Genomic DNA, 25,320 nt, shown 5'->3' on the forward strand with positions numbered 1-25,320 from the left:
CAACAACCACACAACAACCACACAACACAACACCACACAACAACACACAACACCACACAACAACCACACAACAACCACACAACACCACACAACAACACACAACAACCACACAACACAACACACCACACAACACAACACCACACAACAACCACACAACACACCACACAACACCACAAAACAACACACAACAACCACACAACACCACACAACAACACACAACAACCACACAACACAACACCACACGACAACACACAACAACCACACAACAACACACAACCACACAACACCACACAACAACCACACAACACCACAAAACAACACACAACCACACAACACCACACGACAACACACGACAACCACACAACAACACACAACCACACAACACCACACAACACCACACAACCACACAACCACACAACAACACACAACACCACACAACAACCACACAACACCACACAACAACCACACAACAACCACACAACAACCACACAACCACACAACAACCACACAACACACCACAACACCACACAACACACAACACCACACACCACAACAACCACACAACACATCACCACACAACACAACACCACACAACAACCACACAAGAACCACACAACAACCACACAACACACCACACAACAAACACACAACACATCACCACACAACACAACACCACACAACAACCACACAAGAACCACACAACAACCACACAACAACACACAACAACCACACAACAACACACAACCACACAACACCACACAACACAACACCACACAACAACACCACACAACAACCACACAACACCACACAACAACACACAACAACCACACAACACACCACACAACACAACACCACACAACAACCACACAACAACCACACAACACACCACACAACACCACAAAACAACACACAACACCACACAACAACACACAACAACAACCACACAACAACACACAACAACCACACAACACGACAACCACACGACAACACACAACAACCACACAACAACACACAACCACACAACACCACACAAAAACCACACAACACCACAAAACAACACACAACCACACAACACCACACGACAACACACAACAACCACACAACAACCACACAACAACACACAACCACACAACACCACACAACCACACAACACCACACAACACCACACAACAACACACAACACCACACAACAACCACACAACACCACACAACAACCACACAACAACCACACAACAACCACACAACAACCACACAACACAACACACCACAACACCACACAACACAACACAACACAACACCACATAACACACCACAACACCACACAACAACCACACAACACAACACAACACACCACCCAACAACCACACAACACCACACCACACAACAACCACAACACACCACACAACACCACACAACAACAACACAACACAACAACCACACAACACAACACCACACAACAACCACACAACACCACACAACAACCACACAACACACCACACAACAACCACACAACACACCACACAACACACCACACAACACAACACCACACAACACAACACCACACAACAACCACACAACACCACAAAACAACCACACCACAAAACAACCACACAACACCACACAACAACCACACAACACAACACCACACAACAACCACACAACACAACACCACACAACAACCACACAACACCACACAACAACCACACAACACAACACCACACCACACAACAACCACACAACACAACACCACACAACAACCACCCAACACCACCCAACAACCACACAACACCACACAACACCACACAACACCACATGGTCCACATGCAGGTCCAGGACCATGTGATGACAGTGATAGTTTCAGGTGGTACAGAATTCTTCTTCTTTAACCAATCAGCAGCGACTCTGAGATCATGTGACACCATCATCAGTGTGATGGTTTAAATATGGAGAGAATCTTTACCACGTTCAGACTCGCCCACTCTCTCACCTGCACACAGCTGACCAATCATTGACTGAGAATGGTGTGATGTCACAGCATATGATTTTCAGGTTTGTTTCGCTCCACTGAAGTGTCTCTCTGACAATGACGATGATGATGATGAAGATGTCATAACGAGGTCTGCTTTTAGGAGCTTGTTAATGTGGAGTCCTTCATTAAGCTGCACGCTCACACACACAGAAACACACATACACACACACACACACAAACACACTAACACACAGTCTTGTGTGCTAATGTGATTGTTATTCAGTTTATTGAAGCTCTGACACACATTCATGCTGTTACACAACACTAATCCTCTGTGTGTGTGTGTGTGTGTGTGTGTGTGTGTACTTGTACTTCTATCTTTGTGAGGACCAGTGTGAGGACATGTTGGCTGCTCCTCACTCCCTCACAGGGCTGTTTTATGGTGAAGACCTGGTTTTAGGGTAAGGGCCTGGACCACGATTCATGTAAATGAGTGTCCTCACAAAGATACAAGTACAAGAATGTGTGTGTGTGTGTGTGTGTGTGTGTGTGCGTGTGTGTGTGTGTGTGTGTGTGTGTGTGTGTGTGTGTGTTTGCGCATGCTCCACCACTGTTTACAGTTTGACCAGTGGTGTGTATGTGTTTGATTTGACCCTCAGCACTGACTGAAGGATGTTTGTGGACCAGACCTTGACCTATTTCTTCAGTTCTCAGGTCTTCAGGTCCTCAGGTGGCCTCTGTCCAGGTGTTTAGTCCAGCCAGTTTGATTGACAGGTTCACACGGAACCAGATAAACACACCTGAGTCCACCAGAAACTATGATTTCAACATGAATTCAAAAGCTCTGTGTTTTCTTTGTCATAAAATCTTAAAGACACATTTCCTGGTTATTGATTATTGATCTGTCTCCCAGATCCCTCAGGTGAGCTACGCGTCAACAGCTCCAGAGCTCAGTGACAACAACCGATACGACTTCTTCTCTCGGGTGGTTCCTCCGGACTCGTACCAGGCTCAGACCATGCTGGACATCGTCAAAGCTCTGGGCTGGAACTACGTCTCCACGCTGGCCTCCGAGGGAAACTACGGAGAGAGCGGCGTCGACGCCTTCATGCAGATCTCCAGAGAAGCCGGTATGTTGGGGTTCTGGTCTGGTTTCATCTAGTCTGGTCTGGTCTCTTCTGTGGTGAAGACAGATTCTAAACAGCTGCCAAGCCACAGTTAGAAAACCCTATCTCCCTCTCTCAGGTGGGGTGTAAACTGTCTGTCTCTCCCTCAGGTGAGGTGTTACCTGTCTGTCTCTCTCTCTCAGGTGGGGTGTTACCTGTCTGTCTCTCTCTCAGGTGGGGTGTTATCTGTCTGTCTCTCTCAGGTGGGGTATGTATCGCTCAGTCTGTGAAGATTCCTCGCGAGCCGACAGATGGAGAGTTTGATAAGATCATCAGACGCCTGATGGAAACAAGTAACGCCAGAGGAGTGATCATCTTTGCCAACGAGGACGACATTAGGTAAAAACATACATCAAACACACCTGAGATCAGAGATCACATCAAGTCAAGCTTTATGTTCACATGACTCCTCCCCTCTCTTCCTGGTAGGTGTGTCCTTGAAGCGGCCAAGCGTGCTAATCTGACGGGTCACTTCCTGTTTGTGGGGTCAGACAGCTGGGGGGCAAAAAGTTCACCAATCACAGAGCTGGAAGATGTGGCAGAGGGCGCGGTCACCATCCTCCAGAAACGAGCGTCGATAGACGGTAAAAACAAAAACACTGTGTGTTACTGTGTATCTGTCTATGTGTGATACGTTGAAGCCAAGGGGCAAAAAGTCTCAGCTCACCTTTATTATTATTATCATTATTGTTATTATTATTATACAGATAAACCTGCTCTCTCACTGGGCAGGCGGAGAGGTCATGACCAGGTTGACCTCAGATGGACAGGAACTGGAGTCAAACAGGCCTGACCTAATTCACAGTCTCTGTCTCAGTCCCCCACTCTCAGGACTCAGGACTCAGGACTCAGGAGTGGCTGCAAACATGCAGGACCTGACATTGTGTGTTACTGAGTGTGTTGTTGTGTGTCTGTTCTCCAGGCTTCGATCAGTACTTCATGTCTCGTTCTCTGGAGAACAACCGCAGGAACATCTGGTTCGCTGAGTTCTGGGAGGATGACTTCAGGTGTAAACTCACCCGACCTGGAATCAAACTGGACCCTGACAAGAAGAAATGTACAGGTATAGCCACACCTGTGGGGGCAGGGCCTGCATGTTGAGGTGGGACTAACAGACGGATTAGGTGGGATGTCATGTGACATGGTGTGTGTCCCTACAGGTGAGGAGAGGATCGGTCGGGACTCGTCCTATGAGCAGGAGGGGAAGGTCCAATTTGTGATCGATGCGGTTTACGCTGTTGCTCATGCTCTGCACAGCATGCACCAGGACCTGTGTCCGGGCAGCTCCGGAGTCTGTGACAATATGGACCCTGTGGAGGGACGTTCACTGCTCAACTACATTAGATCCGTCAACTTTAATGGTAAGAAAACCTCCTGAAAAATAAAAATATACATTAGAGCAACATCTGAGATGTAGCACCCCACCTGGAACAGGGAAACCAGGGCCCCCTCCTGAATTTGAGGAGGAAAGCTCACTGGTGCGCGTCTGTTGGCCAGGCCTTGATGAGCGGACCCTGGTCAGACACAGCCCCACAGTTACATTGTGCTGTTCTTAGGAAAAGGAATATCACCCACTGGGACCCAGAGGTGGTGCAGGAGGTGGACCTGTACCAACCAGGTATAACTGGGCTCAGCTCTACTCACAGGACCAACTCTGGAAACCAATCTCTGGAGGGATGTGGTGGTACTCAGGTGTCCCAGCTGAGAGCTGCTGTGTTGAGATGTCGCCTCAGAGTAACACTGTCTCAGTGCTCCATACTTTTAGTGGAGGATTTCAACCCGTGGGTAACAATGGACAAAGATCAATGATCAACTTTGTGGTGATTTCATCTCCTGTCAGCCGGAGTTTAAAATCCCACCTTCAGAGGTATGTCCCATTTGCCCAGGGGAAGGCTGGCAACATGGAGTCTGCGACAGCTGCTCAGAGTTGTGGTCAGAGTGTCATTGGTGTCTGTTGTGGCAACAAGTAAAGAACCTGCTGGTGGACACCAGCAGTGAAGGAGTCCTTTCAGGTTTGGATGGTTCAGGAGACTCCTGGAGCAACAGACAGGTATCAGGAAGTCATAAGTACTGCAGTCTCAGTGGTCACAAAAGTAAAAAAAAACTCAGCTGTGGATGGAGTTCAGGGTGAAGGGCTTTCAATCAAACCCACAAGGTTCTGGCTCTGAACATTCATCAGATGAGCTGAGACGGGAGGTGAGGCTTGGCCCAGAACTGTTGACTTGGACTGAGGATATTTTTGGAGAGTCAAAGGAGAGCCTGACTGACACGTCCTCCAGAGAAAGCAGTGGTAGTAGCAGGACTCTGATTCTTTCTGATGACTCTAGACTTGGGTCCTGGTTGTTTTCTGGAGGTCTTGGACAGTAACTGTGGAATGGAGGTTGTCCTCTGCTCCACTTCCTTGGGAAAGCTTCTGTCAGATGTGGATTCTGTCCTGGATCAGTAGACCAGCTGTTTACTCTCGTAGGGATCCAGCAAGGGTCAAAGCAGTTTGTCCGTCCAGTCTACATGTGGTCTGTGGACTCGGAGAAGGTTTCTGACCTTACCTGTTGGACTCCACGGGGTCGCCCCTGTCACAGATTCAGTTTGTGGTTTTCATGAACAGGATCTGAAGTGGTAGTCAAGGTGTGGAGAGTGTTGGTGTGGTGGCCTCAGGATTGTATCTGTGTGGTTCTGTTGATTTCATCAGACTGGGACAGTTTACAGCTCAGTGAGAAGCAGCTGTACAAGAGTCAGGACCACCCAGTATGAGGTCCTGGTACTCTGCTGGAAACCAGTGGATTGTGCATTTCAGGTCAAGTCACTGCCCCAAGTGAAGGAGTCCAAGTATCTCAGGGTCTGGTTCACCAGTGAGGGTCAGATGGTGGTGAGATAAAAAGATGGCCTGGTTCAGAGTCAGCAGTGATATGGACTGTTGTGGTTCAGAGGGAGCTGCTCTTGAAGGAGATTACTCTGGATTCACCAGGGGATCTCTGTTCCAGTTCTCTGTTGTGGTCCAGGTCTCGGAGTAGTGTCTGAAACAATGAGATAGTGGACTCAGGCTGGGACACTAGGCTCAGAGATCCAGGACAAGGAGGAGGAGAACGACTGCTCCTCCATGTAGACAGACTTTCCAGGCACGTCCGACTAGGAGGAAGCTCAGGGGTAAGCGCCAGAACATCAGAACAAGCTTGAGGGATTTAATACCTCATCTTGCCTGCAAACATCTCAGTTGTTGAGGTTAATTCACCTGGATGTCATGTAACAGTCGGTACAGTCCAGGTGTGAATTGATATTGTATTGTAAGAGTCAGAGAGTCTTCAGACACTTTGTTCAGTCAGTTTAAAGTCCATCAGGACAAACCAGAACCGTTCAGGCCAGGATGAGGTTTTCAAAGATTTTCAAAGCAGCGGAACAAACTGCAGCAGCTTTATCCTGTGAGACATCAAATCCATATTTTATTAAGACGAGAAGCTGCAGCAGCTGGAAGAGCGAGAGGATTTAATCTGTAAGAGCCATAACTGCACGCCATGAAACCGGTTTGTCCCTCTGCCTGTCTCACTGACTGCTCATCTCGCTACACGAGTCCTCGCCTTCTCCGTTGGCTGAATATTTAACAGTTGAGTAGATGTGTGTTTGTAGTTAGGATGTTGCTGTATTTTGGGAGTTTGACTTTAATGAACTTCACATTTGCTCAAAGAGAACAGATGGAAAAATTAACAAGGACATCAGGACTAAGGCTGACACCGTTGGCCTGACAACTGATGGTCAGGCGGCTGGTGTTTCAGCAGCTTTTTGGTTCTCAGACAACAGATCCTCCGCCAGCCTCTGATTTCAGGGTAGTTAATATCAGTTATCAGTCAGTTAATATCATTATTAGTTTATTAGTTAGATTATTATTTAATAGTCTCTAAAAGAAGCTGGGTTTGAACATCAAAGATAATATAAAGGTCTGTTTAACTGTAGTAAAGAAAGAAATGTCCAACACTTTGGTTTATGATCAGATACCTGCAGAACTAATGAGATTCCCATCAGCCTCGTCTGGATGCTGACTAACTAATGTTAGCATGCTCACATGCTAACTAGTTTCTTTGAAGCAGACTGATGTATGTAAATGTCACAGTTTACAGACAAATCAAGACGCTGTTCTGTTCAGTTCTGGTTCTGGTTCTTGTTCTGGTTCAGTTCTGTTCTAGTTCAGTTCTGGTTCAGTTCTGTTAAGTTCTGTTCTGATGTGGTTCAATTCTGTTGTGGTTCAGGTTCAGGTCTGAGCAGCAGGTTGGTCACAGCAGGTTTTTCTTTATTTAGATAGATAATAAGTTAATGCACTTTGCATGTTTCCTCTGAGGACACTGTGTGTGTGTGTGTGTGTGTGTGTGTGTGTTAATAATTAAAGTGAGCAGCTGCTGAACACTGAAAGAAGAAGAAGAAAACATCCCTCACATGTTTTTATTCACATTAAAAGAAGAGAGATAAAAAGTGTAGAAGAAGACGTTACTGATGAACTGAAATCTCTGATATTTGATTTAAATAGTCTCACTTTAACCTGTCTGTCTGCCTGTCTGTCTCTCTGCCTGTCTGCCCATCTGTCTGTCTGCCTGTCTGTCTGTCTGTCTGTCTGCCTGTCTGTCTGTCTTACTTCCTGTTGTGTCCAACAGGAAGTGCAGGTACAAGTGTTTTGTTCAATGAGAATGGCGATGCTCCCGGTCGCTACGACATCTTTCAGTTTCAGATGACCAATCACAGCCACCCCGGATACCATGTAATCGGCCAATGGACCAATAACCTGAGACTCAACGTAAGAAACTGATTGGAAAAAACAGACACATGAAAAACAAAAAACATTAAATGACATCAGCTGGTTTTTAGTCTGTCTCACGCTAAGTCACTGTCTGTTTCTACCTGTCTCTCTCTCTCTCTTACCTGTCTCCCTCGCCTCCTCTCTCTCTCTGACCCGTCTCTCTTTCTCTCTCTTTACCTGTCTCTCTGTCAGCTGGATGAGATGCAGTGGTCTGGAGGAGATAGATCAGTTCCCGAGTCCATCTGTAGTTTTCCCTGTAGACCAGGAGAGAGGAAGAAGATGGTGAAGGGTGTCCCCTGCTGCTGGCACTGTGAGGTAAAACATCACCATGAAAACACCTGACAATTGAAACAGAGCAGAAACAGACCAGCTGTAGTCCAGCTCCTCAGAGGGTCAGTGGTTCTGGTTTCAAACGGTGGCTTTGGACTTTTAGTCTTAATGGTTCAGATATTACTGTCTCGCTCTCTGGGGCCCCCATGACAGGAGACATTGAGAGAGAGGCTGAGTGATAGTCTGAGTGACATCATCACATCTATCCTCATGATGTCATACGTCCACAGCTAATCCTGAAGGAAAGACCTGTTTGTCTACCTGATCTGTCTGTCTCTGTCTTTCTACCTGTCTCTCTCTCTCTGATCTGTTGGTCTCTCTCTCTCTCTCTCTCTCTCTCTCTCTACCTACCTCTCTGTCTCTCTTACCTGTCTGTCTCTCTTACCTGTCTGTCTCTCTGACCTGTCTGCAGCTCTGTGATGGGTATCAGTACCAGCTGGATGAGTTTACCTGTGAGCTCTGTCCGTCAGACATGCGCCCTGCCCCCAACAGAACCGCCTGTCGTTCGACCCCGATCATCAAACTGGAGTGGAACTCCCCCTGGGCCCTTGTTCCTGCCTCTCTCGCCATGCTTGGTATCCTAGCAACCAGCGCCGTGGTGATCACCTTCATCCGCTTCAACGACACGCCCATTGTCAGGGCGTCAGGAAGGGAGCTCAGTTATGTACTTCTGACAGGTGAGTTCTACCGGCAGTTGAGTACTGCTGACAGGTAAATACTGACAGGTACTACGGCAGGCCAAAGACAGTAACAGGCAGAGAAACCAGGGCTGAAGGAGGCACAGGCAGCTGCGTAGACCGGTGAGATGGGAACACAGGTGTGCTGGGCAGTGGCTGGAAGAGACCGGCAGGGAGCTCTTGTGCCAGGAACATTAAAAGTAATGTCTGACTCTTTCGGTCATTCAGGTCGAGGGAAGGTTTCTAAACTTGTAGTTGACATACTCCTCAAAACTTTTCCAGAGAGAAACCCAACTGTTCCCACCATGATCAAGCACAAACCAGACTTAAACCAGAGTTAAACCAGATTCAAACCAGATTTAAACTAGATTCAAACCATGATTAAACCATTCATATTCACACAGGGATTTGACTCAGCAGGTTAAAACCAGGTCTGGTTTCCTGATGATAGAAATGATGACATCACCTTCCATTCTGTCTGTCTGCAGGTATCTTCCTGATCTACCTGATCACATTTCTGATGATTGCGGAGCCAGGTGTGGTGGTTTGTGCGTTCCGGCGCCTCCTGCTGGGCCTTGGCATGGCCATCACCTACTCTGCCATGTTGACCAAAACCAATCGCATCTACCGCATCTTTGAACAGGGCAAGAGGTCGGTGACCCCGCCCAAATTCATCAGCCCCACGTCCCAGCTCGCCATCACCTTTATCCTCATCTCCGTCCAGGTGAGAGCACAAGGGTCACATGACCTCCTAATACTGGCTGCAGCAGCTCATCACATGACTCAGGTTCATCTGTCTGTGTATCTGTGTGTCTTTGTGTCAGGTCCTTGGTGTGTTTGTGTGGTTCGCCTTCATCCCCCCTCACACCACCATTGATTATGAGGAGCTCCGCCCCCCAAACCCTGACCTGGCCCGAGGCATCCTGAAGTGTGACATGTCCGACCTGTCAATCATCTGCTGCCTCAGCTACAGTATCGTGCTCATGGTAACGTATTGATTAAGTATTGATCTGTTATTGCCGATCTGTCATTTATCTGTGACAGAGAACTTGAAATGAAATGTTGTAGAAGTCTGTACTGTCTGTGTTGCCAGGTAACCTGTGCTGTTTCTGTTGCTAGGTGACGTGTACGGTGTATGCGGTGAAGAGCCGTGGTGTCCCGGAGACGTTTAATGAGGCAAAGCCAATCGGTTTCACCATGTACACCACCTGTATTGTCTGGCTTGCCTTTGTACCAATCTTCTTTGGTACCGCCAAGTCCACAGAGAAAGTAAGAGCCAGTCCAACACCAGGAGAGACTGGAGTACCATGCTGAACCAGACCAGTCACACTGGATCAGGGTTGTACAAGCGCTGAGTAACAGTCCGCTGAACTTGTTTTAGACTCTTTTTATTACTTCATTTCATATCTGACAGTCCAGAGACAGTAAACGGGTGGGGGGGGAGGGGTATGCAACAAATGTTCTCCCAGCCAGTAACTGAACTGTGGTCCCCCCTAGTGGACGCACCGATCACATGGCTCGCGCCCCAACCACTAGACACCCTGTTTGAGATCCTTTCTGGTCTCATACTGAATTCTTCTTAAAGCAGAACTTAACAGTAAATCTGGGGATCCAGCTGTTTCTGCTCTAAATGAGACAATATGTGTCATCCTGCCCGTCCCCAACTCTGATGACATAGACAAGACTCTGTTGTCTTTATTGACCCCACTCAACAGGGGAAACAGATGCAGGACCCAAACAGCAAGTTCAACCAATAAGAAACATGACTCAGAACAGAGGACCAGTAGGACGGATAGATTCAGGTCAACAGAGAACGTGAAGACCTGGAGTAGGGAAAAGAAAAATCAATTAGGGAATGGGAAACAGGAGAGCGGCTGGGTGTGAACAGTCAGAGCCTCTCATACAGTCCATCACTGCTGGTGGTGTGATCAGTAACTGAGGCCCCATGTCATACATGAAGGAGATTTATGACCACAACACAATTTACTGAGTGGATGAGAAATGAGCTGCATGTGAACACAGTAGAAACATGGTGAACTCAGAGTCACAGACAGTTTAGTTTCCTGTGAGGAGGAAATAAATCAGTGAGTCGGTTCAGTGTGAGTTCAGGGAGGGACAACAGATACACAACAGCAGAATTAGACACAAAGTGCAGTCATTTCCAGGCAGAGAGGAACAGATGGATTATACAGATTATAATCCAACACAGGATGTCATTATAGAATAATAACTTCATTAAAACCACTGTTACAAAGAGCTTCAGCAACTAGATAAAAAGAGACAATAAAGCCAGAAATAACACGAAGAAAAACAGCAGCATCAGACTGAAACAGGAGAGATTTAACCAGAAAAGCAAAGAAAAGAAAATAATTAACAGATGATTCATCTCCATGTGTCTGGTTCTGCCATTTAGATTATCAGTTTATAGTTAATTTAATATCAGTTTATAGTTAATTTAATATCAGTTCATAGATCGTTTACATCATATAATTTAATATCAGTTTATAGTATTTATATTGATCAGGTGTTCAACTGATGGTATCTCTGGGAATGTACAAAGATGTTTCACCTCTCATCTGAAAGGTAGCTTGAAAGCAGAAGCTATTCCACCCCGAGGACACAGCAACGAGGAATATACAGAGAAAACAGCAGCTCTATCGTAGGGAAGAGGAATCCCAGGAATCCTGGAAAGAGAGGGAAAGAGAGAGAAGTAATAACTAGAATTAGAATTAAAATCATAGGAAATCCTCCTCCTGCTTCTCTGTGATAAGATTCAGTCCCCTTTCCTCATTTCTTCTGTTTGAGTCTCAGAGTTGAGGAGCATCACAGAAAATAAAAGAAGAGAAGAAGAATGTTTTCTATCTGAAAAGGACAGAACAAACACAGAGCTGCAGGAGGATTAACACTCAGAGTGTGTGTCGAGGTTTTTACAGCTATGTAAGAAATGTAGGAGTTCTGCTATTGTCTAATGGCTTAGCAGACACACACAAACTTAAATCCCTATAATAAAGAAACACAATGGAAACAGGCAGCAGTGTGTGTGTGTATGTGTGTGTGTGTGTGTGTGTGTGTTCAGTGAATCACCAGCATTTGTTGTGTTTGTTGTACAGACAGGTGACTTATTGAAGCAGAGGGATCGTCATCTCATCATGGTGGAGGGGATGTTTGTCTCTATGACCCTGGGGTCTGTGTTGTTGGGAACAAGGAACAGCAAAGGCAGAACTTAAATGCACAACAGTTCCTTGAGGTGGAGGTTAGGTTCTAGAGGTTGCTGGGGATATTCTACAGGAGGTTCAAGTCGTCAATGGTGTCACATGCTACGGAGCACTGGAGCTGTTCTGTAAATATTAACAAGGTCCTACTAGTTCTTCAGGAGGTTCTTCCTCACTGTGTCTATCTCTGTCTCTTCAGATGTTTATCCAGACGGGCACCCTGACTGTCTCCATGTCTCTCAGTGCGTCCGTCTCTCTTGGGATGCTCTATGTGCCGAAGGTTTACGTGATCATTTTCCATCCTGAGCAGAACGTCCAGAAGAGGAAGAGGAGCTTCAAGGTCTCAACTCAGCTTTACTGTGTCACCTGTTGGTTGCTGTGTTGTTGTGTTGCCCTACAGTTGCTGTGTTGCCCTACAGTTGCTGTGTTGCTGTGTTGCAGGCTGTTGCCCAGGCTGCCAGATTGTCTCAGAAATCGTCAAGTGAGAAACAAAATGGAGAGACAAAGATTGAACCTGACAGAACGCAGTAATACTGCATTAATACTAAGTAATCCTACAGACTACAGGTACTGAAACACCACTGTACACACTGATATACACAGATCAACAAATAAAACCACAGTAAAAACATTCACTCACCAAAAATCTCAACAACTGTAGGATGGATTGTGATGAAATGTGGTTCAGACATTCATGTTCCACTCAGGATGAACTGTAAAAACTTTGGTGATCCTCTGACATTTCATTAGATTATTATTTCAATTTCTCCAATACATTTGATTTATGACCAAATAACTGCAAAACTACTGACATTCAGCCTCATTTGTATGCTGTAGGCTCTCAAGAGTTAGAGCCTGGTTAACTCAGAACTGAGGTGGAGTCACTGTATGTCTTTATTATTTTTTATTCAGTCTGATGATTGACACAGTTTTTTTTAATGTCCTTGTATGGCTGATCAGTGAGGTTATGTCCTTATATGGTCAGTAGGCACACTTTCTGTATATGACCTGTGGGTGGACCTAACATGAATAGGATGTGATGAATCCTGACTTTTGGAAGCTGCTGCAGATATTTATAGAGACTCTGATGAATATTTCAGCTGCTGGTTAATGATTCATGTGTATGTTAACAGTGTAGTTGCTCTGTGTCCTCTCAAGCAAGGCACTAACACTGCAGGGTGATGGTTCAATTCTTTTTAGAATAGGCTTTTAGAATAATAATAATCATAATCATCCACATCGTTATTACATTATGTTATCACAGAGAGACAGGTACAGAAAGATAAACTCAGGTACAATCAAGTCAGTCTCTTACAATCAGATATAGTCAGGTACAGTCAGGTCAGTCAGCTATGGTCAGGTCAGTCAGGTATAGGTGTGTATTACAGCTGTGTTGAAGTTGAGGTTAGGCCTCAGGAGTTTGGCTTCAAATCTGGATCTGGACTTGATGATCTATGTATGACTGTTTTTCTATGTATTGCTGCTGCTAAAATAGATAGTGAACCAGATCAAAGTGTCTCAGATTAAAGTGTGATCAATAACAGCTGTTGATTCTCTTGAGGAAATCACTGGACCCTACAGTTTGTGGAAGCACACCTGATAGTTTTATTCTCTCTTCTCAGATTGCTGCCAACCAATCCCTGTACACAGCCTGATGACATCATCGTCAGGAAGATCACATGGTTAAACACACACACACATAAACACTGATTGATCGTCAAGATAAAACTATCCACTGGACTTTAATTGTGAAAATCTGGAATTTTCAGACAGGCAGTTCTCAGGAGGATGTATTGTCATCACAACAGAGTGAAAGAGTGAAACTGATCAGAGGTTTGTACAGTTTGACTCTGAGTGCTGTGTTCAGGTGACAGCATGAAGCTCCGGTGTTCAAGTGTTCAGTCTCATGCTGAGAACCAGAGGAATAAGTCTATGACACCACCTGTTCCCCACCTACAACCTATTGTCCTTTCCTCCTTTCCCAGGAAATTTAACAACCATTCACACTTGGCCTCATATGACTCCAAAAACTCTGAGAGGCTAGATACCTGGGTCTCGTCACCAGTCAGTCAGAACTGAAGAAGCCTTGGATGAGAGGTGAAACGTCTTAAAGTATCTACAACCAGGTCCAGTTGCCCTCGATTCAACTTTTTTTTGGATAATTCATTCAACTTCAACCAAACATCTCTTGACAAACGGCTCATTAAAACACAGGAGGAGAATTTAGGAATATGGTCGTTCAGCGGTTGAAAAGCGTAGTGCCAAAGGAAAGTGCTGTTCACATGGGAAGATAAACAGCTGAAAAGATTCCACATGAAGCGTACATTTAAACGGATATTGGATATATACGGATATATTTTTTTTTTCCGTGGTCCCGTGCACAGCAACACATAGCTCTGCCAAACTCAGTCAGGAATCCTGTCAGATTTAAGAATCTGCGTTCAGTTCAAATTAAGCTATATTAGTTATTATGTAGTTTTTTAGTGTGATAAACTCTCCTCTGTTTGTTAGAAGCTCTGTTTTAAAACCTGAGCGGACGCTTGGAAAGACTCAAATAGCAAAACCATACACTGATTTATACAAACATTACTGATCTTTATTATTTATCACTTAACTGTAAACTGTTTTGTTCATCGCAGGAACCTGTGGAAATGATGACTCAGTTTTTCAAGTGATAAGGGAGTATAGATGTCTTGATCTAAATTTACAGACCTGTGGTGTACGTGTGTTGTTACCATGGTAATAGGGGTCCTCTCTGATTGGTCAGAGGTGTAGTAAAGTTGCTGACAGAGAGGAGTATCTTTGAAACCTGGGGCATGTTCAGCCTCGACAAAACGTTCATTTACACAGAAACGGTGGCGCATTGAACATTCTGTTGTGTCACACATGCACACTGGTGTTTATATACACGTCTTCTGATTGGATAAAACCTTGGACACACCCACCATACATTCAGACTGGACGTGCTCCTGAACCGAATCAAACTGAACCAGCTATTGTGATCACAGAATCTTAACCAATCAGGAGTCGGGCACAGCTTTGTATGGGCGGAGTCTAACCCATGGACCAATCACATCAGGTGTGTTCAGATGGTCTTCTGTCAGAAACAGGACATTCAGAAACAACTTTTAACCTAAAGCTCCTCCTGTGCTGCAGCTGCATCACTGCTTTTAAACCTCCTCATTTGTTCATTCAATTATTCATTCATTCATGTTCAGTTTGGTTCAGACACGATTTAATATTTCAGGCAAGAGCTGATGAAGTGTGTCTGGATGGTCAGTGAAACTGGCTGCAGCTTGTCCAGGATCAGAGTCTGAGCTGTGTGTGTGTGTGTGTGTGTTTTCATTGTGAGCAAATTCAGATCTAAAAAAAATCTTTCCAGACTAGGTTGTTTAAATTCTCTGTACGATCAGGTTACACTCTGTCAATCATGTGACCCAAACCTCTAAACTCAGGATGAAGTGTCAAGAAGTCAAATTAGATCTGCAAATACTGTATGGTAGTTCAGTTGTTTATAAGATGTGTCTTATTATTATTATTATTATGATTATTATTATTATTATTATTTGCTTCCACCAAAAACCAGTATGATCCCAATCTTTTCCAGCCAGAGTCAGATCCTGATCCTGATCTAAAAAGTTCAGTTTTTTATTTTAAAAACAACTCAATCTCTGGAAATCACCAACAAGACACACCAAAGGTCCAATTAGTATGCAGCTGTTATAAAGCTTTCGATCTGTTGTCATTATCCTCTATTGATCTTCTCAATCTTCTTCATCCGAGGAAGATCATGTCATATGAATTGAATGCTCAAGAACAGCTACTGAGTTAATTCTGAGTTAGTCATTAAATCAGTAGAAGAAGAAAAACTATAGAAGGAGAAAGATGAGTGATTTCTGTCTGAATGACATATTATTCAGACAAGGTGAACAGGAAGTGGTATCTTTCACAATAAAAGGGTCCTTACAGAGACAGAAGAATCCTAGTCTGTAGTGTTTCTGCTGCCCTGCTCACAGGCATGTCGGCAGCTTCAGGTACAACCCTCAGTTTCCTGTCTGTAAGGAGACAGATTAATTTCAATTAGATATTGAAAAGTTATATAATAACATCAATATATGTTTTTCTTTTTTTATTCTTGTGATGACCTGGTGACCCCTCAGATTTATCTGAGACCCTATAAAGGGTTGTGACGCTCAGGTTGGAAACCATTGTGTCAGACAAGTTTGTTTCAAAACTGAATCACTGCACTTTCACTTTAAAATCCCATTGATTTACACAATAATGATATTAAGGTATTCTTACTAAGATTGATTACAGTAAATTTAACCATTATCTGCATGGTTTAAGGGGGTTCAGTGTAAAAAATAATCAAATAAAATGAAAGCATCCCTTAATTATACTTTAAAAGATCTTAATAAAAAATAATTTTTGGATGTGTTAATGTTTTGTGTTACGTTTTAAGTGTTTTTAATGGGTCCAGCCAACTGTTATGAGGATATTTTTAAACTGCTGAGAAAAAACAATCTCTCACCCTTTAAATTGAACTTGTGAGGTAGACAGCAGGTTGTGAGATACCAAACTCCTCATGAACTTAAAATAAGATGAAATTAAATAATTAAGGTATTTTTTATTACCTCTTTCCTGTTTCAACACAAAGATCATAGAAAAAGCAGATTCATGATCATTGTGTCATGTGTTCACCTGTCCACATATTTCTGTCCATGTGTCTATGTTTTATATCTGTGTATTTCTAACGTTGATGTTTCTGCACTAAAATAAACAAATGTTTTTGATTCAGAATCATATTTCTGATGGTAATATACATGTAACATATACACAACATACATGAAACATACACACGAGACACATGTAACATATACATCTCTGATCATCTAATCAGAGTGCTGTTTCTTTTGTCTTTTTCTCCATACTCTACAATAAGATATTGATATGATTTCTCTCTATTATAATGTTTTCTTCCATCCAGCCAAGGTCTGGATCTTTGGGGACACCTACAACCTCTTGCAGCAATGGTGGAGGCCCTGCACCACCTCCACCTGCAGAGTCCACACATGAAGATCTTCTCTTCCCAAACATAGACACAGTGTCTTATATGATAATATAGAATTTTTTAATGTAACACTTGTGGCCATAACATTGTTCAGTCTTATCAGCTATGCTGTTCCTTGTTTCCTACACCCTCACTGTTGGATTACACTCTCTGCCCCGTGTCAGACATACAATCACATGACTTTTGGACTTCACTGTAACTATAACAAATTGTCAATAGTTTAAAATATTAGAGTTCATATTTCATAGTCCTCAGCCATTATAGTTAATATCAGTGTGCTGTTCCAACAGCATCACTTATGTAGAGGGAGATTGTTACTGGAGCAAATAAATATTAACTGTCTCACACATTAGGACTCATGATGAATAATGATTATACTTGTTTGTATATCATTTTGAATCGATATACATAAAGCACACCTGGTGGGTCCTGAATGCAGCTGAGGTGGCGCCTGTGTCTCCTTATGTCCTGGATGCAGAGAGAATCCAGCGGAGACGTCCTCCAACAGTGGCGCCTCCCCTCCTCCCAGGAGATCCTCCGGATCAGCAAAGTCGTTTTTAAAAACATCTCCTGCTAACTCACACTCGTCTCAGCATAAAGCAGGCTATGTTAAACCTTACATTTACATGGTAGTTTACTATTGTAGAGCTTTTTTCAGTGGAGTGATAAACAGTTGTTACTGAGTAGTTCCTTAACAAAAAAAAAAAAAAAAAAAAAAAAAAAAATCAGACACAGCAAGTTTCCAAATAAGTACTTTAATTGTTCAAGTCAAATATTAATAATCACATCCACATTGTTTTCTGATGCATTCAATATGACAGCTTAAATGTAATAAACAGAATATTATTTTAACTCATCTTAAACGTTAGACTATGATCTGTGTGGAAATGTAATTACACAATACAAACTGCTTTTAACAGTCGTTTTAACTCATTTTATAGTTCAAGTCAACCTTTTTAAACCTGCATGAGAAATTCAAGTTTGTGCATGTGAGGGGAAAGAGGAAAAAAAAAAAAAAAAAAAAAAAAAGTTTGGCAACAAGATTTGCATTTGTTCAAGAATAAATCAAAACAGCAGAAAACTATAAAAGTCAGCACCCAACTCCCAGTGTGCGACGCCGACAACTGCAAATTCTGACCCTTGTAACGTCAGACTGGGAACAGCGTTTTACAGTTTTCTTCTGTGTTAGGACACAGATGTTGACAAGACCATTTCTTCCTTTTACATGTTTTGGTTTAACTTCACCACTGATCATTTGTTCATAATTTACATTCAGACTTTAATACAAACCTCTTCTACACATGCAGAAACTTGAATTTGTCATACAGATTTATTTTAAAGGTTAACAAATGTTGATTTACAACTACAAACATTGGAATTATTAGTTAAGGTCACTTTACAAGCTCAGTCATTTTGACCCTAATTTGAACTTCTATACACGTATGGGGTGGAGTCATGTGCATGACTTACCATTTCTTGCTGGGTTCTGCAACGTGTGGTTCTTGCCTGAGGTGGATTCTGCCATCCCTGTGAAAACACAAAAGGAAAATCATAAGCAGCTGCTCTTTTGACTATGAATTTTTTTTGAAGCATTCTAAGGACTTCAGAACATAAAGTATGTATCAATCATCCATTTAAACCTCATTTAGCATATACTGTAATAAAAACAAGACTTTGAATAAATGATACAGGTCCATGTGACAAATTTGTCAAAGAGATTAATACACACACAAATTAGTGGTGAGGCAGCAATTAGTGTTTTAGAATGACAAAACTCCTGCTGGTCAAGCTGTGCAAGAGGTATTGATTAGGGGATATGCAAAAGATCACAGTATAGACAATATCTGTCATGTGCAGGGATAATACCTCAAGGTGTTGATGTAATGTGGTTGTTGATTGAGGCCAGATGCAGAAGAAAAGGCAGGTGCTGGACCATCATTGGTGATTAGACTGGACTTCTGTTCCCGATACAAACATGTGATAGGACAATTCCTTTAGATCATACAAGTTTTTCATGTTCAAACATTAGGTCTGTTGTGTGAATATAATAAATTGTGAGGACAGATAATATGCAAAAATAAATACTGTATGAATATTATGAAATGTAAATGCAAGGAAATGAGGGGTAAACAACTAGAGGTGTGATAAGAATTCAATTTACAAACTATGTAACCAACAAATTCAGTAATACAAATATGGATATACTGGCAAATACATAATATAGGTAGTGGTATATTCATTAAGAATCAGCAGTATGAACAGCACTGTGGGTCTGATTTAAATCAGTGGTATAGACAAGTCTTACTTCTCAAAGTGAATGATAGCATGTTACTCACCTAGAACCTCCTCATAGTGTCTGGACTCTCTGCCGTTGGTGAGACAGGTGGAGGCGGTATTGCATCTCTACTGGCTCAGGTCGTGATAAAGACAGAGGTATGATGAAATCTCCTGAGAAATGTAAAGACCCGGTGCACTTTCAATCATGGCTGATCTCCTAACAGTAATTTAAAGTGGTTACAACATGGTGAACCGATCGACATGTATTCACTTGGTCTACTGGGTCCATACAATCTCAAGTTACAGGCATCAGTCACAAAATGAGCCTAAAGTTACTGACGTCACTAGCTGTACAACAGCCGAGAGCAACAGACAATCCTACTAACCGCTGAAACGTCTGTCGACAACGTCAATATCACCACCTGAAATGTTTGTCGGTACGGGTTGTCAGTAGTTAAATTGATTATACTTTTAGCTAAAAAGCTAACATTGATGCTACTCACCAGGCTAACAGGAAAGTTGCGAGCTCGGCATCAAACCGCATCTCTTTCCTCTCAGGAGCTGTCTCCGGTGGTGGAAAGCCACATCGAGATTCTTGTGTTGCTTCTTTTCTTTGCCGTTGAACGTGGTTTATTGTCGGGAGCGGTCCTTCGGGGTGCAGATGAATATTATCTGAGGAGGTTCAGCCATTCCTGTGTTTCTGTGATGCTAACTTCAAGCGCTGCCGGAAGTTGCTCTTCGTGGGACTGAGAGCAGACTTGATGCGCCACTGACTCACCCAGCGTCTAGTGTCAAAAAGTGGCATTACAACACAGGACAGGTCGGTGTTGGCTGGTGAGCATGCACATTTCAGTAGATGACTGAAACACAACAGATGGAGATCTTGATCATGACATCTTCACTGTGGCTGCTTCACACACTTTGAACTAATGTTCTGGCCACATCTTATATTGCAGCTTTACAGCACAACCACCAAGCTGACATTTAAAAGTAAAGCTACATGCCCACATTGCAAACCAACTTAAAGTTTAGACACTAAAGTTAAAACAAAGACATTGAGCTTAACTTGATTGATATTGACAAATTTGATGCATGCAAAACATTTGTTTTTACAGTATATAAATCTATGCTTGGATTATAAAACACAATCATGTTTTACCTTATACTTACATTCAATTTGTAACTTACGAACATTTGTACTTGCCCATTTTGCATTCAGGCCAGTAGATGTTGCTGTGTTCACATGAAGCATCAAGATAAAACCCCTTTGTGGAACCACTTTGCTGAGAAAGTAAAACCTCAGACGCTGTGGGACTCACATCCAGTACCAGGCAGTTGATTTCTGCAAACAAAGAAGACATAACAGCCTGGGAAATTTTACTCACCGAGTATTTCACTTACTGACTGAGGACTGCTGACAGAGCCAGGTTTCAGTTCACTGCTGCCATGTTGGTTACTCTCTTCAGTATATGAAGTCATGGTGGTGTCTTCCCAGTCACCTTATGTTGTGGCAGTCTTTATGTTACGACCCAGCTAGTGGAAAAGGGAATCAACATAAAACCAGGTGTTATTGGTAAATCACATTTACTGATTTAATTTATTGCGTAACCAGGAGAGTAAATAAGTAAACAAAAATACAAACAAGGCTAGAGGCTAATTGAAGCAGGGGAACAGGAGCCAACAAAGAGCCTAACTATGCGATTCTAACCAACCCAAAAACACAAGAAGCATCACCCCTGTTCCTAATGTGTCCAACAGTCTTTTCTGAGGGTGTGATGCACAATCAGAAAGTTAAACCTAGCCCAGTCCCCAACAATCAACACCAGCATCTCAAACTAAATCCAAATTACACACAAATGTTCACAAAGGCGGTACAGAGGCGCGCTGCATATTATGTCAGCCGCCACTAATGATGTACGAGCCGGGCTCTTAAACTTTCTTCCTCTGATGCTTAAACGGCAGCAGCTGTGTTGAGGACTCGCAGGATCATTGCCGCACCAATAGAAGAAGCCGTGGGGTTGGAGGCTCCTCCTCTCTGCTCCGACAAGGACAAGTAATCCATCTGTTAGTGTTAAAATGCCCGAGCTTTGTGCAGCAACAGGCTGTAATAACAAGACAAACTGTAGAGAGAGTCTTTGCTATGCTATAATCTCAGTAGCTAATTGCATACATGTCCACATTTGGTAAATATCACATATATGAGGAGAAACCTTGTAATATTAGCTGAAGTTACTGTGTGTAAGCTAACTGTGTGGTGTAACCGCTTGTATTAAAACCATAGACCGAGGGAAAACATGTTATAACGTGTTTTTTAAATAAATTTTTTATTTGACTTTTTTTAATTATTTTTTTTTATCTTTAATTCATATTTAATAGAGATAAAATAAAGTTCTGTTTTTCCTGGTCTGACCATCGGGTCCGGAATCTCCGAATCAGGATCGGCTGTTTCTGCCTGATCCTGGTTCTTAACTCTACTGCTTCTGTCTGTCACATCCAACATGGCGGCCTCCGCAGCTTCACGTGAGCTCTTCACGGAGGGAGTGAGAGCGGTTCTTCATACCTGGCCCGTTCTACAGGTAACTGTCCGCATAGTTGACAGGTTGACAGACAGGCGACAGACAGGTGACATCAGACAGACAGGTGACAGACTGCAGTCACTGCGGCGCAGACGGGCCGAAGCTAACGGGCTAAAGCTAACAGGCTATAAGCCAGTGATGGTGAGATGAAGCCTAATGGAACACAGAGAACAGGTTTAGTTCTTCATGTTAGAGCGACATCCACTGGACACAACTTGAAATAGACTAATGCAAAGGTTTGTATGTGACACATTAAAAGTCAGTGTGAGGAAACATGACTTTTTATTCTGAACTCAACTTTACAGTCTAAGTAAAGACTGTCAACATCAAATGTTTTAATATCAGTCAAGTCTGCTTTAACTTAGTCAAAGAACATGTGTCACTGTTATGAAAGAACAACTTCTCAGCTGTGTTTAGTTTCTGAGAAATGATCTCTGTCCGTTCTCATTAACACCTGTCTGTCTGTTCACATTGAAACCTTTCTGTCTGTTCTCATTAACACCTGTCTTTCTGTTTACATTAACACCTGTCTGTCTGTCTTCCTCAGATTGCTGTAGATAACGGGTTTGGGGGCGTGTATGGGCAGCAGAAAGCGGATTGGATGGTGGATGTTGTTCAGCAGTATTTCCACGACAATGGTAGGTAACCATGGTAACCAGTCAGTTCACAGCCTGTGATTGGTGAGGTGGACTGTCATGTTCAGCAGGTGTTTACTGTATTTGTTTATACTATTAATCGATCAGCTGATCACCAGATCACCAAACCTGCAACCAACCATTGTTTTGATTGGCCAATAATCTGCAGGTGATAATCGATTATTGGTTTATCTGACGGCCTCAGGTGCATCTCCCTGTTAGCTCAGAGCACTAACAGCAGCTAACAGCTAATCCAATAATAATAGTTGAATAAAACACTGTTAAAGTTTCCATAGACACACTTTGATCAGCAGATCAGTTCCATTCCATTACTGTGGCTTATAGGATTCCCTGCTCAGTAACCATGGTAACTTATATTGCTGAACTAGCTTGCTCCATAGCAGGGTAAGTGTCAAGCTTCATGTAGCTGTGTTTCAATGAATTTCCAACAGCTGGAAACATAATCTTGCATCTTGCATCACTTTTTTCATGTCCATGTTTTGAAATTAGGGTCAGTGTTAGATTCTGATTAGATTTTTCTCTTGAATACAAAAGGATAGTTTGATTTTGTGTGTGTGTGTGTGTGTGTGTGTGTGTGTGTGTGTGTGTGTGTGGATCAGCTGACCTGCAGCAGTGTGAGGTCGAGGACTTCATCGCTGACCTGATGGATCAGGAGTTTGACACAGTGGTGGATGATGGGAGTTTACCTCAGGTACACACTAAAAGTAACATATGCACAGACAAATTTGTTACATTATTCCTATGGGGAACACCCATTGACATAATTCATGCCCTAACCTGATGCTCCACCTGTTTACAGATGTAGATGTTAACCCTGCTCCACCTGTGCACAGGTGTAGATGTACATTAACTCTGCTCCACCTGTGTACAGGTGTAGATGTTAACCCTACTCCACCTGTGTACAGGTGTCCATCAATCTGCTACAGATGTTCACTCAGTGGCAGCAGGGGGCATTGCAACAGCTCCAACACAGCATCGACAGTTTAACACAGAAGAAGAGTCAGAGAGTGAAGGTGACAGCTCCACCGACACAGTCTGATGAAGAGAGCGATGATGAAACACAGGTACGCCTCCCCTGTCAGGTAATGAGCTCTGATTGGTCAATTTAGACACAGGTGAGTCCAAGGAAAGTGACCTAAACATTGATTATTATAACATATAACAGGTAACTGTTACACAAGCTGCTGTATGAGGCTTTTTGTTGAATATGATGTACTGTTCTAGATAAGTGGTTCCCAACCTTTTCCAACTTATTGTCAGAGTACTTTTTATTTTAATAGTAACAATCGAACAGTCAAGACTGAACTGAAAGCAGGGAAAACATGTAGGTCTTCTGTCAATTCACCATCTGTCTCTTGACTCTTTCCTTTTTAATTTTTCCTGTTGCTAACCAGCTATCCATTTTGATGCTCCAGTTTTTGCCATAAATGTAATCTGTTAGCATGCAATCAGACTGAGATAGCAAACAAGTATACGATGTGGTCCCATTATTGGCTTATCACAGTGATAGGCTTTAACACATGACAAAAACAAGAATCATAGTATTTAAAAACATCTAAAAATATTATTCATGTTTTTATTATTTATCTTTTTTATAATTACATGTATTCACCAAAATTGTTCTGTTTTACAAATTATTTGTTGGCCACTTAAAGGGAACCACTGTTCTAGATTAAATTGCAGCATAGGTTACCATGGTGATGTACCCCAGTTAAAAATAGGTGAGGCCGAGAGAATAGAATAGAATAGAAAAGAACAGTGAGGATGAACTGTGATCAAGTTTTTGTGTTCTCAGGAGATGGAGTGTGAATCCTCCAGTCCATCAGTCAGCAGGACAGATCCTCCACCTCCTCCTCCTCCTACTACTCAGGATGAAGAGGATGGCTGGACGGTGGTGAGGAAGAAGAAGTGAAGAGGAGGATGAAGAGTACTATGAACTGTTGAACTCAGAGACTGAAGCAGCTGACCTCTGACCTTCAGGATGAGAGTGTGTGACCCACTGAAGCAGATCTACGTCAGTCTCAGATCCTACCGGGTCAAGCCAGTCGAATGTGTCTGATCTGAACCGGATGTTTGGACCATGTAAACCTGCAAACACAAAGTCTTTAGACCAGAGTCACTCTGGGTTTTTTTATATTAAACCTGTTCTACACACTGTGTCCTGTGTGATGTCATCATACTACACATTCACAGCTACTACACCGTCGCATCATACTATACATTTTACTATACTTTTACACCATACTATACCTTATACTACAATGTTACATCATAATGTATGTTTTCCTACACTAGACATTCAACTACTTATTAAACTGACATTATTATACCTTATTACACTGACATATTTATGCCTTATTATACTATGACTTTTTGACATACTATACTGTGTAGTTTTTTTATATTTTTATATCTTAATATACTATGCCGTTTTGATGCCGTACTATACTGTGACTCTTTGTGGCATTTTTATGATATACTGTAACATTTTTATACCTTACTATACTATAACTTTTTATAACATACAATACTATGAAGTTTTTTCACATTTTTATGACATTTTTTCACATTTTTATATCTTCATATACTATGACTTTTTTTGACAT

The 25,320-nt window shown here is 42.7% G+C and overlaps 2 protein-coding genes and 1 long non-coding RNA gene across 3 annotated transcripts in view; 2 read left to right on the plus strand and 1 right to left on the minus strand.

Moving 5' to 3' along the window:
- grm6a (glutamate receptor, metabotropic 6a) overlaps window positions 1-12,695 on the plus strand; it is a 17,385-nt gene extending 4,690 nt beyond the window's left edge. Inside the window, exons 2-14 of the mRNA XM_023406154.2 lie at window positions 2,883-3,099; window positions 3,339-3,474; window positions 3,565-3,719; window positions 4,058-4,198; window positions 4,296-4,496; window positions 7,773-7,912; window positions 8,108-8,230; window positions 8,658-8,922; window positions 9,411-9,646; window positions 9,747-9,908; window positions 10,042-10,191; window positions 12,334-12,474; window positions 12,576-12,695. Of these exons, the coding sequence (XP_023261922.1) occupies window positions 2,883-3,099; window positions 3,339-3,474; window positions 3,565-3,719; window positions 4,058-4,198; window positions 4,296-4,496; window positions 7,773-7,912; window positions 8,108-8,230; window positions 8,658-8,922; window positions 9,411-9,646; window positions 9,747-9,908; window positions 10,042-10,191; window positions 12,334-12,474; window positions 12,576-12,665 (2,157 nt within the window). The 3' untranslated portion in view covers window positions 12,666-12,695. The remainder of the gene's footprint in view (window positions 1-2,882; window positions 3,100-3,338; window positions 3,475-3,564; window positions 3,720-4,057; window positions 4,199-4,295; window positions 4,497-7,772; window positions 7,913-8,107; window positions 8,231-8,657; window positions 8,923-9,410; window positions 9,647-9,746; window positions 9,909-10,041; window positions 10,192-12,333; window positions 12,475-12,575) is intronic.
- A 5,249-nt stretch (window positions 12,696-17,944) lies between these two features.
- On the minus strand, window positions 17,945-22,590 carry LOC147819130 (uncharacterized). The gene is made up of 4 exons (XR_015437240.1): window positions 19,986-22,590; window positions 19,542-19,653; window positions 19,072-19,163; window positions 17,945-18,732 (listed from the first exon to the last, which is right to left on the minus strand). It is a non-coding gene; the product is annotated as an uncharacterized LOC147819130 (long non-coding RNA).
- On the plus strand, window positions 21,975-24,871 carry tsr2 (TSR2 ribosome maturation factor). Its single transcript, XM_023406143.2, has 5 exons — window positions 21,975-22,058; window positions 22,606-22,696; window positions 23,314-23,405; window positions 23,620-23,778; window positions 24,510-24,871. Exons 1-5 carry the CDS (start codon window positions 21,981-21,983, stop codon window positions 24,624-24,626), a joined length of 537 nt encoding a protein of 178 aa, XP_023261911.1. The 5' UTR covers window positions 21,975-21,980; the 3' UTR covers window positions 24,627-24,871.
- The last annotated feature ends 449 nt before the right edge of the window (window positions 24,872-25,320 follow it).

The sequence above is a fragment of the Seriola lalandi genome, unplaced genomic scaffold, assembly GCF_002814215.2.
Source record: "Seriola lalandi dorsalis isolate HSWRI2012SDOR001 ecotype SW California unplaced genomic scaffold, Sedor1 jcf7180002054296, whole genome shotgun sequence".
Taxonomy (NCBI): Eukaryota; Metazoa; Chordata; class Actinopteri; order Carangiformes; family Carangidae; genus Seriola; species Seriola lalandi.